At 30.0% G+C, this 14863-nt stretch overlaps 2 protein-coding genes across 2 annotated transcripts in view; both read left to right on the top strand.

The window, feature by feature from the left end:
- The first annotated feature begins 4906 nt into the window (after positions 1 to 4906).
- Positions 4907 to 8244, top strand: LOC100872193 (putative cytochrome P450 6a14). Its single transcript, XM_003696756.4, has 5 exons — positions 4907 to 5421; positions 6224 to 6746; positions 6973 to 7194; positions 7476 to 7727; positions 7843 to 8244. Exons 1-5 carry the CDS (start codon positions 5083 to 5085, stop codon positions 8013 to 8015), a joined length of 1509 nt encoding a protein of 502 aa, XP_003696804.2. The 5' UTR covers positions 4907 to 5082; the 3' UTR covers positions 8016 to 8244.
- Positions 8245 to 12238: 3994 nt separating this feature from the next.
- LOC100871951 (neural cell adhesion molecule 2) overlaps positions 12239 to 14863 on the top strand; it is a 46225-nt gene continuing 43600 nt past the window's right edge. Inside the window, exon 1 of the mRNA XM_003696754.4 lies at positions 12239 to 13908. Within this exon, the coding sequence (XP_003696802.2) occupies positions 13824 to 13908 (85 nt within the window). The 5' untranslated portion in view covers positions 12239 to 13823. The remainder of the gene's footprint in view (positions 13909 to 14863) is intronic.

Raw genomic sequence — 14863 nt, 5'->3', positions numbered from 1 at the left:
ACAAGTGCGCGCAATTGGTTGAAATAAATTCTGTAAAATATTTTCCACTTGTTATACGAAACAGTATTTTATCGAAATAGGGAATTTGCATTGAAAGATAAAGTGGTTCCTTTTGCATTCGTGAAATTTTGCCAGTGTTATCGAATGTACAGCGTACAATCATAATAATTTTTATACATACTTTGTATTATTGTTTATAATAACAATAATAAAATACAAATAACAAATTCATAAAGCGATTAACCATTAACAAGTCTAAAAACAAAATTAACAAATATATATCATTCTCACCGATCATCATTGTATTGTAATACAATTTACACATATTATAAAAAAGAAATAAAAAAAATAAATAAATTATATAATACTATGTATAACTATTAATATACCATATTATAATGATACAATTCGTAATAATTATTCAGAAAAAAAGTTATATTATCCAAAAGTAGCTATCATTTACATCAAGAAATATTTTGTTTATTTTACAAATTGAAAATTTCCCATACACAATCCTTGTCCGCGATTACTCTTAGACGAACCATTGACGAAATTTCGCCCGCGTTTTTTTACCCTTCCCCTTTTGTTTTTTTGTTCCACGCACGTACCAACAATGGGGACGAATTAAATGACAATGCATATTAATTAACCCCCCGAAACGGGAGAGGACAATCTACGATAACGATCTCGGTGGGAAGTCAGCCATGGCGGGCCAGGACAACAAGGGGCAATTAGAGAAAATCAATGTTGCACAACACGTTTGCATGTTGCATTTAATAACGGTGCTTGAGTGGAACTCGATTCGCCCTTTGATGGCATAACGAACCACCATCGCGCGCCACCGCGCTTTTTCCGCTCTAAACTGCTCCGTTTCAACGGAGAAGGAAGACGTAACAACATGAAGCGCGTTGCTCGCCACCGGATTACTTACCTTTATTCCTTTTATACCTCTTCGCTCTTCTCTCTTTTCCAACCTTTTTCTTTTTTCTTTTTTTTTTTTTCCCTCCTTTCATTCTTATTTCCTCAGTCGAACCTGGCTAATTAAATGAATGCTGCGTCGCGAAGCGTATCGATTTACGTTATGTTACGCAGGGTTGATCATTAAAAGGGAGCGCGAGGTGTTTCTTTCTTTTTCCTTTATTGCGCGGCAAAAGGGTGATAAAGGTTTGATACTCGACTTTGGATCAAATATCCCTTACACGCGTTTTTTATTTATCTCTTAAATATACATCGATCTGTTGTGATTACATATTGAGGGAGTTTTTATGGAATGAGGATAGGAGTTTGTGAATTGGGTAGAAAAGGATGATGTTGAGCGATCAATGTGTTATTATTTTATTTTATACAATATTTTTAGTTTTAAATGAGATCAGATAAGAGATTTGTGGACGATTGCATAATATGAAAGTAAATTGACGGTGGATTAAGTATGAATTTGTATCATTAATTTGAGAAATTGATTTTACGAATTTTATATTTCATCCCGTGAAAATATTTACTCTGGTTAATTATTTCTATCTTATCAAAGAATGTTAAATATATCCATGCAAGAAAATTAATTTTTCATATTATTTAGCTTTAAAATTATGTTCTGCAATAATCTTTGTATTTTATTAATTAATTTGTTTCAAAATTCGAAATTTTTTGCATAGAATAATTGTAAATAAGAATACGAGAGAAATAGAATTACACTAAGTAATTCATAATTTATGCTTTGTAAACTAATAGTTCTAAATTAAAAATTTTTAATTTATTCTAGAATATAATAATGTTAATTTAATTAAATAAAATCTTACAAACAAAAAATTTAAGTATCAAAGATATCAGAGAAATTAACTAAGTAGTATATAAATTATGAAATTATTATCCAATAAAATTTAAAAGAGATTTAAAAGTTTCAAAAAATAAATATACATCAATTTCGACTTCTAATAATATCATTATTAATATCATTTTATTTATTTATTAATTTCCTAATATAATATCATCTAGTATTTTCAATTCTAGCTCCTCTTTAAATGTATGGTATGTGCTTTTCTATTAAATCTCTCACTTAATATTGTATTCAGATATCAAACACTACTTACACTAATGAAATCACATACATTGTGCAACATTTGATGAAATATATTTTAAAATAAAGTCATAATAAAATAATGTGTACACAATGGTATGTCTCCAATGAAATATAAGAAAAAATATATAAAGAAACACGATAAAAGTTTTTTTTCTCTTGTATCTATATTCAATAAACAGCGGAAATATTTTAATTTGCATATTATTCCATCACTGTATGTTTTTAACATACAAGCTCATTATGTACAAAACAAATTAGATATATCTCTAAATTCCATATTCAAAACAAATTAGATATATCTATATTACCAAATTGAAAGATAAATTTCATCAGTGTTACATAAACATAAAATAAACACGAAAAAACATGAAATAGAACAATAATATAAATTCTACTCAAGAATATTTTATTATCAAATATTTCGTTTTACAATTTTTCGAATATCGTTAATCGTCATTAATTGCATTTACGTAATAATCGCATTACCAAATATTGCTATAATTTTTTTTTTTTAGCTTTCTTTATTTTTATTGTTTCTTATCTTTTTAAATGTAACTTTGCTCATTTTAAAAATTTCTATAACATTAATTTCTATTTTAAAATATATATATATATATATGTAGAATTTAAAATAATTTATATTTTATATTTTATTAATTATACAAATTGTCCAGATAATTCTTACAATTTTATTTCTTTTGATAAAATAATGCATCTTGATATCGTGTACATAAATACATTAAGAAATTCGATATTTAATTATCAGTGAGATATTTCAAATTTCTTCTAAATGATATGATTGCATTTCAATTCTTTTTTTTTCATAAATATTAAATATTATAAATATTTATAAATAAAGTTTAACTTATTAACTTATTTTAATGTTACAATATTTGTAACATTAAATTTGTAAACAATAATTTCCTTTGCGACAAGATAAATATATCTCTCTTCTCTTCAAACAATAAAACCAGACATCATGAATACATGATAAAGTCAAAAAACTCAAAATTTTTTAAGAAATATTTTTATTAAATATATAACATACATTTTTTATTTTTTTAGATATATTTTCTGAAATATATTTATTATCAATACAATAATCTTATAATATATCAATATAATATATTATAATTGATTATTTTAGATAATAATAAAATTTTATGAAGTTTTCTATAATTAATTCATAAATAAAATATATTAGTTTATTACTTTCAATGAAATTAATAATATAAATAATATAAATAAAATATTCTCAAATGCTTATTCTTATATTGTTCGATGTCAAATCATTTTTTTCCCCAATCTATGAGATTTTATGAAGACAATAGATATAATTCATGGTTCTGTAAATTCACTGATCTTTTCTACTAGATGACGCTTGTTGTAAGACGATACCTTCGAGAAGATCATTGATAAATTACATTGAATATTTTTATCAATTGTGATATTCATTTTTAACATATTTAGATCATTATATAATATTGAATTATACAGAAAAATATCATGTATTATGATGTCACATTGAAATACGATTATAATTATTTTTCATCAACTTTGCATTTTATATTCGCTATCATCGATAAATATTCTAGAATATAGTGAATAACAAAATTTCCTCGTATTATTTCATTATTTTGTTAATTATAAAAAAATTCAAACAGAGGAATAGTACATTAAAATTTCATTTACATATCATATGTCATTTTTACTCTCGTTGAAAACATTGTAATAAATTCTTATGTACTTTGACAAATGTTTAATCATATTTAATCATATAATATCAAAGTTTGAATTTTAATTCACATTGGAAATTTGGTAAAAAAGAAAAGGACAATATCACATTTAAAATAATTCCAAAATATTTCCTATAATAGCAGATCAATACAAAATCTAATAAAATTATCATAATTGTTTAACGTTTAATATTTTGCAATCTACATCACTCATTTAACAAAATCAAATCGGTTCATCGAGTTCGTTCAAAATTCACACACTACGATCGTCAGTTTTACTCGATGCTACACGTTATTAATACATTTCCTCCTTATCGATCAAAAACAATCTTTAATATTTTAGTAAAGTTCAACGAATATTCTCGAACGTATGAAATTCGTCGCGAGTCAAGGAAGCAGAAACGTGAAATTATTCAAGAGTCACCTATCAGAATCTCCATCGTAACCGAGTTTCTATATACCTTGCATCGTGGTGAACTGTCAAAGGACAGCTTCAAACAAATATCTAGTCAACTATCGCACGAGTATACATCTAAGCATTTCCCAAATGCATAATCTTCGACTATCTGCATTTCCTGAATATCTTTTTTTTTTTTTCAACTCAAGTACTGGTTCTTGTTGAATATAAATGGTGTCGATTAAGAATCGGTTCCTCCGATCGGGGCGAAGAATTTGCAACAACTTTTTGCCGATAAGTGTTTCGATATTGGAAATATGTTTCCGAGGCTAAAAATATTATAATACAAACGTGAGAACGCTTGTTTATTCAATGGACATGGAATTCAATGTGAAGATAAATTAGAGTCAAAATGAATGATTGCGTTTCGATTATGGAATTTGTGGATCTGAATTTTCTAAATCAAAAATCATATTTGAATTGATTAACATATTTGAAACATATATTCATAAGATTCTGCAATCGTTATCTAGAATCTATAGAATGTATAATAAAAGAATAATAAAGATGGTGGCTATTGACATTACTTAGGAATGCTTACAGCGAATCGAAATACATCGTTTTTAAACATGGATATCGTATATTTCGATAAACTTCGACACTCGCCTATATTTAAGCTCGCACATTAGCAGGTTCGCATTCTTGATGACATCGTCGAAGCGAACATTTCGTTAAAAAATATTGAAGAATTGATTAAAAGACTTTATTGTTTATTTATTTTTTTTCCATTCGCGGATATTCTGTTCCGTGTTTATTTATATGTATATTCGATCTTTGTATAGAAAATTTAAAGAATAAACAAATAAAACACAATGTCTTGGTTAATGTTAGAGACTGTTGGTCTAATCGCCACTATATTTTTCCTATTGTATTATTATTCTATGTCAAGGATGGATTATTGGCGAAAACGTGGCGTCAAAGGTCCAAAGCCTCTTCCGTTTCTCGGTAATTTCAAAGATGTGCTCCTGGCAAAAGAATCGACCATGGATTGTTTCGAAAGGGCATACAAGAAATTCAAGGATGAGCCAGTGATTGGAATGTATGGAGGTCATGAACCGTTGTTAATTTTAAGAGATTTGGATTTAATAAAAGACGTTCTTATTAAAGATTTCAACAAGTTCGCCCAAAGAACTCATGGTGCTATACGAGAAGTACGTATAAAACATCGTGTTTCAATTAAAATATCTGTAATTTGTAATTAATGAGTAAAATGCACAGAAATAAATAGATAAACAAGAACGAAATTTTATGTGTGATTTCAATTAGGATGAGTTATGAAGTGAATTTTTTTAAAGATTCTAAAATAAATGAATACAATAAGTAGTAATAGTTTTACTTATATTGAATGTTCGATAAATGGTTAAAAAAATTTTAAGAGATAAAGATGAAATTAAGATGAAAGTACAGAATGATGAAACTATATTTGGAATGTATTATATTTCATGATTTTTTTTAAAAATAAGTTTAATTATTATCTTCTTAGCTATTAATCTCTATGTAATTATTGGAATTTTTTTTTTTTATTTTAACTAAGATCTGTTCATTAGTTACGACATTATTTAAATCTTAGTTATTACATAATGTAGTATAAATGAAAACATTGCGTAAAAATATTTTCTATTTTTATAATAATTTTTTTTTTATTTATTTTATCAATTTATATCTTATATATGATATATTTCATCATATATATATATATATATTATATATATATATATATATATTTATAAAATACATATAATAAATATTTCTATTATTATATTTTCCTTTTCAATTATTATATTTAATTGTAATACTATTTTTATAAACATATTTACTCCAAAAAGTTATCCAAAAAGAAATTTATCATTTAAAAATTATTATAATTTATATTTTGATTCCATGTGAAATTTTCTTCAGTCTTCATCGTATCAAAGATAGATGATTACAAATGAAATTTTTATAATTTTCCAGGTTGAACCATTATCCGAACAACTTTTTCGACTGGATGCAGAAAGATGGAGACCTTTAAGACTCAAACTTTCATCTTTCTTTTCGTCAGGAAAATTGAAGGAAATGTTCCACTTATTCGTAGAATGTTCCAATAATTTTGAGAAGTATTTGGAAAAAATGGTAGAGAAAGGAGAACCGGTCGAGTGTCGTGACGCTGCAGCAAAATTTACCACTGACGTGATCGGTGCTTGTGCCTTCAGTATTCATACGAATGCACTTACAGATGAGAATAGCCAATTTCGCAAGATGGGTAAACAAGCTCTCGCTACAAACCTCCAACAATTTCTCAACGATAGATTGAGGGAATATCCCTTCCTATTTAGAATCTTCGGACGGTTCTTCGTTGATCATGAGGTCACTAATTTCTTCGTAAATGCCATAAAAGATGCCATGGATTATAGAATCCAGAACAATGTGTATTTACGAGATGTCATTGATATTCTGGCAGATGTTAGGGAAAATCCAACGAATTGCGGTCTTAAAGGTAAAATCACTTTTTTTTTTTCTAATAAAACGTAATAAAACTTTGCGATTTCTTTGTTTTAATTAAATCTATGAATCTTATTAAATCAGAAAAATAATACATACAGAGTATGTATATATTATCAATTAATTAATTTTTTTTTTTTGATAATAAACAAAAAATAAATATGAAATTCTAATGGATTTTGAGCATGTTACAGAATATATAATGTTGTTTATATTCGTAGAAGCGGACAATTTATTCCTGACATCACAGGCTGTTCTTTTCTTCCTTGCTGGCTTCGAAAATTCTTCATTAACGATCAGCAATGCTTTGTACGAGCTGGCATGGAAGCCAGAGATTCAAGAGAAAGCTCGCACGGAAATAGTGAATGTTTTACAAAAATATGACGGAAAAATCACGTACGATGGTTTGGAAGAAATGAAATATTTGGAAGCGTGTATTTTTGGTATAATTATTCTCAATATTTACTAAAACATTATTCCATCATTAATTAAATATATAATTATAAATATATTATTTGATTATTAATTAATCTTTAAAGCATAAATTTTATTCATGCATGTACACTTTTGCAAATAACTTTATATTCATAATAATTATTAAGATTCATTGACATATTGATGTCTTTCCAATATATTCGCTATAATACCCATAATAAAATAATTTTATTGATTTGCAATCGAATATATTTCACATGTGTGAATATTTTTTTTTTTTTTTTTTTAGAAACATTGAGAATGTATCCAGTACTGCAATGGTTGTCAAGAGAAGCGATGGAAACTTACACGTTTACAGGAACAAAAGTTACCATTCCAAAGGGCCAACAAGTCTTCTTGCCTGTCTATGCGATACAAAGAGACCCGGATATTTATCCAAATCCTGATAACTTTGATCCTGAAAGATTCACGGATGACAAAATTAAAACTAGACACTCAATGGCCCTTTTACCATTTGGAGATGGCCCAAGACATTGTAGTGGTAAAACATGCTCTTCTATAAAAATACTTATTTTTAATGAATATATAAAAAATATCGAAATATAAAACATAGACAAATAATTTTTTTTTATGAAAATGTAAAATCTTTCTTTCAGGAATAAGATTGGCAAAGAAGCAATTAAAGGTAGGATTAGCCACAGTTTTATCAAAATTCAAAGTTGAAGTATGCGAGAAAACTCATAAAATATATCAAAAAGACAAGAAACCACTATTTCTTCTTCAACCTGTTGACGGTATACATCTGAAAATATCAAAAGTTTCAGTATAAGAACAAGAAAAAAAATAAGATAAGTATAATATCTTCCTTTTTTCTTTTTATCCTGTATCATTTATGATTATTTACTACACGATTATTGCTCAAAAATTGATTGAATAAAACATCAATCTCACAGCTATATGTTGCTGTTCAAAATGGTACATAAAATACAAAAGTGTGCATGAATATTGATTCGTGATAAATAATGATAAATAAAAAAAAAATTGAATCAAAAAATAAATTCTTTTATATTTATTATCGATGCTAGAAAGAAATTATAATGCTAGATGATAATGTTATGAAAATAACGCTAAATTAATATAAATAATAAATTAATAAATAAAATTGTTTTATATATATCGTATGTACAATTCTATCTCTAGTCTAATAATATTTTAAAAAATATGCAAAATGAAATATTTCATTTTCATCAAATAAAATATTGATCATATTGTTTTCTCGTAAATATTCAACTTTTTATTGTTTCGTTTCAAATCCAATATTCAATGAAAAAGTCACTGTAAACAAAGTTGCTGTTATAAGTGGACATAATGATTTTTCTTTATATCCCTTTTGATATAGTGACCGTATTTAATCCGTTCCATAAAAATTAATATCTTTCGAACATTGTAACTGTTTTATTTATCGTCGCAGTTACATCGACCAATATACCAGGAGGATAGATTATTCCGAGTGAATCCGTTCTAAAACCGTTATAGTTTTTCAAGAATAAAAATCGTTAAACGAAAAAACTCAACGATAAATCGATCCAAGAAATCCATCGTGATTCCAATATTTACCTCGAGTCTGGATCTCCTCGATCCCTAGAGTTCGATTCAAGAACTGGGATTTCGTGTCAGCAAATCCGATATCCCATCTAACTGCTTTCTTGGTTCAAGAAACAGCTTTGATAAACGCCATGAAAAATCTATTATTGTATTCTTGGATCCTTGAAATATTGAAATAGTTTCCCTTCACTGAATCGTACAAACGTATACTTTATCATCGTACATTTCAATCATAAGTAACTTTTGAGTGTAGTGCTGTATTTTGATTTGTCGTATATGAAAATGAAATATGGAATTTTATAATATTATAATTATAATAGTATACGATCAAGCTTTGATAACTCGAATCACAAGAACGAAAATTCGTCTTATCGAAGTTTTTGAATATGGAAACATAAAATTTAACAAACATAGAAATTTTTCACAAGTGTTAATATTTTTCCAATTATAAAGGAGTAATTCGTAAGTCGTCTTTTACCTAGTGATAGTGACATGAATAATCACAGTGACTGAGATAAAAAGGAGATGACATTCGAGGCCAAGGAGTTGAAACAAGCATCTCTCGTCACACCGTTTTTCTCTTTCTTAAAGCTTTCTTTAAAAAATTCATTTGTTTCAGCTATTTTTATCATTATTCTCTCGAAATGTGACATAAAATGCTTTTTTTGTTTAAATATTGTATTTCGTCTCTTCATCGTTTTCTATCTTCCCTCTCTTATTTGTATTTTTTCCGTATGAAGAGCGGAAGAAAGCGAATATTTTCAATTTTAAAAGATGAAATGCTACTTGTACAAGTATATAAGTATGAACATTTTCAATAAATAATTTCTTAATCACTGAAGTTCTAATCAAAATAGTTTCTACAACAATTATAAATTGCGGAATGTAAAAGTTTTTTAAAATCTTTAAAAAATTAAATTCTTCCACTTTTTAGCCATCTGTTGATAATTTTCTAATATCGATGTGAAAACGAATTATGAAAAATCTAGCATCTGTTGTATTATCACAATGAGATTTCTTAAAATTCTCAGTACCCCGTATCGCTTAGCCAGTGTGTATTTTGAACTTAACCCCTTTCTTAAGATACGTCCTAGAAAACTTATTGCGGAAGCAATAAACTTCCTTCTCGAGCAGCCCATTGTCGACTTTTCTGGGCTTTTAGCAATCTCGTCGTAATTATGATGAGCGTGCCACCTCCTGTCTCATTCAATGAGATTCTTTGTACCCACCTCGACAGATTATAATCGAGAGATAAGGAATTCTTTTTTAAATCGATGTCTTCGAGTTTAAAATTTCTAAAGTGATATGCGTTATTGTCTTAGTAACAAGTAAAGAAAATCATTTACGAATTGAAATCTTTCGAATCGAGATATATTTTAATAAGTTGCAATTTGCTGTAGTTTTCGTGTCATTTTGATCAGAAATTTTAGTAAAATATGTAAATCAGATCAAATATACATATCATACTTTAACAAATACCAATTCTTGTTAAAAATTCCTCTTAGTAACATAATATGAAATGATTTCTAGCATATATTTTTACAATGATAGGTATAAATACGTGATTCGATAATCAAACTTGAAGAATTTGTTTGTATCTCCATGTCGTTCTTTCTATTTTTAGGGTGGCGATAAAAAAAAAAGGATGAAAACGAAAAGATGGGGAGGGAAAAAAATGTTATTCCCTTTATCCACGGGTTCACGTCCGTGAAAAAAAGGCGAGAAAGCATCAACTCGCGATACATATTTATGAAAATGTTCATTCGAAAGTTCGACATTCAAATGGGACGGTTTTCAATTGCAGGCGGGAAAGTTTTTTCTCGGGTGGATGGAAAAAGCTGGCCACTGTTTGGATAACGGCTGGCTCGACTTTTCCCTTCAGAAATATTGCAACATTTCGGGACATACGAATCCATTTTTGCCCTTTCTACTCCGTTTTAATAGGTTTCCAGGCTTGTGTTTGCGTTTCAAAGGGCGATGAAAGTTTGGTAAAAATCGGCTGAGCGTGGTGGCCCGCTGTTAAGTTCCTTGCAATGCCGATGGAGGGTGGTAGAGTAGCCATTTCCGGGAAACTGATACACAGTTTGTAAAAGAAAGGGTACGAAAGTCAAATATTTCCTATATTTAGTTTTAGTGTACCTATAAATTTTAGATTAATGATTACTAATTTGAGATTAAATTGCTTATTGTATAGTTATTGATATTTATTTGCAATTTGATAATTTTATTTTTCATTTTCATAATGAAAGAAAAATGGAATGGAATGGAAGAAAGAAAATTATTAATATTTCTTACATATTAAGCTATTTTTTCACGCTTTTAAACATTTTAAAGATATATTTTATTTCGACGATACAGTTCTATTCAAAATTATTTACGAATGTATGCAGAGAATATTGATTGCCCGGGCTAAATGATAGATATAGAGTTAAAGGGATTGAAAACTTTATATATTATATTTGAAATGAAAATTTTGATAACTTTGACGAAAGTTTACTTGTATTTTGTTAATTCGTAGAGCAAGTTATTGATTTTCAATTTTTCACTTGTTATGCTTTGTTTATATTCCTACATTGATTTATGTATATTCATATTTTTCACAAAATATTCAAAATGCTCGATATTTAGTTACACCTTCTTCATGTTACAATTGATTTACCGTTGTACGGTTTGTTTTACGTGTTGTTTTCATATGTATTACAATAATAAATTTAAAAATAATAAGTCAACTAAGAGTGACATACGAATATGTAAATTATTGCATATTATACGATATTCGTTAAAGTATTACGTTACGTGGAAAGTAGTTCACATAATAAAGCATGTTATCGAAGGATTTCAATAAATTTTTAATATTCAATGTTATCAAATGTTTCACGATGTATAAATTATCTCATTGTATAATGAGAATTACAAATATAAAAAATTTTCGAAACGATATTTCTGAAATATTAATCTTGATTTTTAGATAAATTTTAATGAACAGGTATGATAAAAATTAAAAATTTTTTTCAAATTTAGTTTGAATTTTCTCTCATTTTTCTATGACAAGCAAGATCAACGTTTCCTCTCTCTATTTACGTCGGTTCATCAACCTGATCATAACATGCATACGCGGTGCGCAGTGTCCAAATAATCCGTAATCGATTTTAAACGTTTCCCCCTTAATCCGGTGGATAATGAATGAATAGTAAATACTGCATTCGAGTTTCTCACACCATTTTCTAACATTTGTCTGTTCACTGGGGGTTGAACAAGGGGAATAGCCCTGTAGTGATCACAGCGCGGCAAGAGGGGGTATGAAAAGTGGTCGGAGAATGCTTTAAGCTGGCGCCGAAGGGTGGCGAAATCGCACGAATCGTACCGAGCCGAACCGAAAGCTCGGTTGCCCCTGTCAGTAGGCCTGCCGCAACGCAGCAGTTAGCGCGCCTTCCACTACGCGCGGAGATTACGCGACTTTTTCTCGGAATTCTGTCGTTATTTATCATACTCGTACCTATATTTTGCTACTAATATTATCTTTATTACTTTTATTATCGCTCGTGAGCAAAATAATCAGAGAAATAAATCGGCCCTTAAAAACTCGCGATCCATCATTCTCGTGCTTGCATTCGGCATTTTGTGTACGCATTTAATCGCCGCAAAGATCGCTGTTATAATTCAAAGTGGTCCCAGTGAATTCGACGAAAAACTAGGGCTCGAACAAAGGAGATATAATTAGAATATAATCGGTACGCTGGTTTACAAAAAAAACGATTGTCCTCGTTCTCAGTGAGGCGCTCCGAAGAGGATGAGTGAAAAATCCATCGATTTCGAGTGAGCAAGTACTTATCTCTAATCGGTGCACGAGTTATCAGTTTTACCTGTAACAATATCGTATAATAATCTCGTCGAGGATGAAATCGAGATTGTAACCATTCACTCGAAACGATTCACCTTCTTCTATTCAGTGATCCTCGTCGTGATCGTGGCAAGCATCGAGAAGCTGTTAGAATCGGGAATAGGATGACTCCCGTACAACACGGTGCACGATGAAACGGCTCTGACGACAACCTCTCCGTGCAACCTCCGACGCGATAACATCCGATGGACCCTAATGACACCGGCCCGGTGTTATCGTCAGTATCGTCGGGGCCGTCTATTTCCATCGCGTCGAACTCCTCGCCCTACGCGGCAAACTTTCTTTGAAAAGGACCCAGGGTTACGTCGTTATTGGCGAACGATGACGGCATGAGCCGGTGTGATTATGTGTAACCGCGTATGAGGCGGTAGAGAGTTAATGAACCGTGGACGGTGTGTGTGTGTGTGTGTGTACGATTAGCCGAAGGAAGCTCCATTAATAACCGACCAACGGGGCTCGTGCTTGCAACGCACGCATCATGTGGGGGGTGATGATCGGGCAACTTTGAAAAAAGACGAGCACCCTTGCGGGCGCCGCATTCTCGTTCGGACGTTTGGTGAATGAACCTCCCTTCCCCTCCGCATTCGATGCATCCGCTCGATGTGCATCGTGTAGGGCGCGCATGTGTACGTGCATGTGTACGTGTGTGTGCGCGCGTGTACGTGACCGTTCGCGGTCACGGTAACTGAAACACGGTGGTTGATCGACAGTTTCTCAGTTTATACGAAGGGCTTGGACATCTCGTCGATTACTTCGAACGTGAACGAAATAAAAATCCAACTTGTTCATAACTCATTGGATATATTTATATATATATATTCGTGTAAGTTGGTGAAAGAAGTAGTAGAGAATCGCGGTGTGAAGTTAGAGAGGAGAGACGAGTGTAGTGTGAAGTTCGCGCGACTCGTCGTCGTGGCGCACGACGGATAGCCAAGTTGAAATCCCAGAAGACGGAAGAGAGAGAGAATCGGTTCGAGAGAAGTGAAGTTCCAACCCATCGAGAGAACTAGATTCATTGAAACTTATCAGCTATCTCGGCCAACTTGCTATCCTGGAGTTGAGGAGGAGGATATTCGAGGGGGAGCAGGGGATTTGCCAGGACTCGGTCGTTCGGTTGCGCACGGTCCCAGGATGAGGGGGATGCTTTTGCTGATGAGCATGATGATGGCTTGGTTTGTCGCGGCGGAAGTTTTCCTCGGCGACGTCGACGAGCCGAGTAAGTGATTGAAACTTCTGATTTCCAACCGAGCTCGCTCGGGGGGGAACGTTCAATTAAGACGCAAGAATAATTCTATTGTAGTATCGTTTCGGGGTATTTATTTATTTTCGTGAGGGGATAATCATCGCGTTTGCGTTACACTTTCGTAAGTGAATAGGAAATCGAATTTATTTGGTTGACTTTAGGTTTTTTGGTTTTTATGCTAGTAATAGTAGAATGTAAGTTTTCAAAATTGCTTTTTCGTTTATTTTTATTTGAATGTGTGTAGCGATGTTTAAACGTATAATATTTTTTGTACGTATAGATATTGAATATTTCATTGTCTTTGAACAATTGATGTGACAATTTGGTATTGTACTTTAAAATTTTCTTTTACGTTGCGTTTCGTTGTAGTGTGATAATTTTATGTATCAAATAATTTTATTAGAAATACACTACAATTGATACATATCTATATTATTATATATATTTAAATTAACGTGTCAACATTTCTAACACGTGAAATATAAAACTTTCATTATATGGAAATTTTTAAAATACAAATATTAATAAAGAAAAAATAATTATACTTATTAAATATTCTTTTTCTAAAAGAAATATATTTAATAACAAAAAAATTAATTTGTAATTTAAATTACATAGTTTTCATTATAAAACTATATATTATGGAAAATATTAACATCGTCATTCATTTTGCTTCTTGAAAAGAGAATGAATAAATTACTCATTTTCCTTTTGTAGACGAGTTCTATTATCCTATTATTCTATTGAACCTATTCATTTGAGTTTGAACCTATTCTTTTGAGTTTTAAAATTTTATCACTAACCGATATGAATAAATGAAATAGTATAGGATATAATATCATCTCGCTTTAAAATCTTCTATTAGTCCTAAGAAAAAGTGAGAATATTAATTAAAAGATATATTGTGGGAAAGATATATTTTTTGTAT

Source organism: Apis florea, unplaced genomic scaffold (genome assembly GCF_048593485.1).
Source record: "Apis florea isolate Af1SG1 unplaced genomic scaffold, ASM4859348v1 contig_3766_pilon, whole genome shotgun sequence".
NCBI lineage: Eukaryota > Metazoa > Arthropoda > Insecta > Hymenoptera > Apidae > Apis > Apis florea.
Note: the sequence above shows the minus strand (reverse complement) of the source record. Positions and strands in the feature narration are given on the sequence as shown.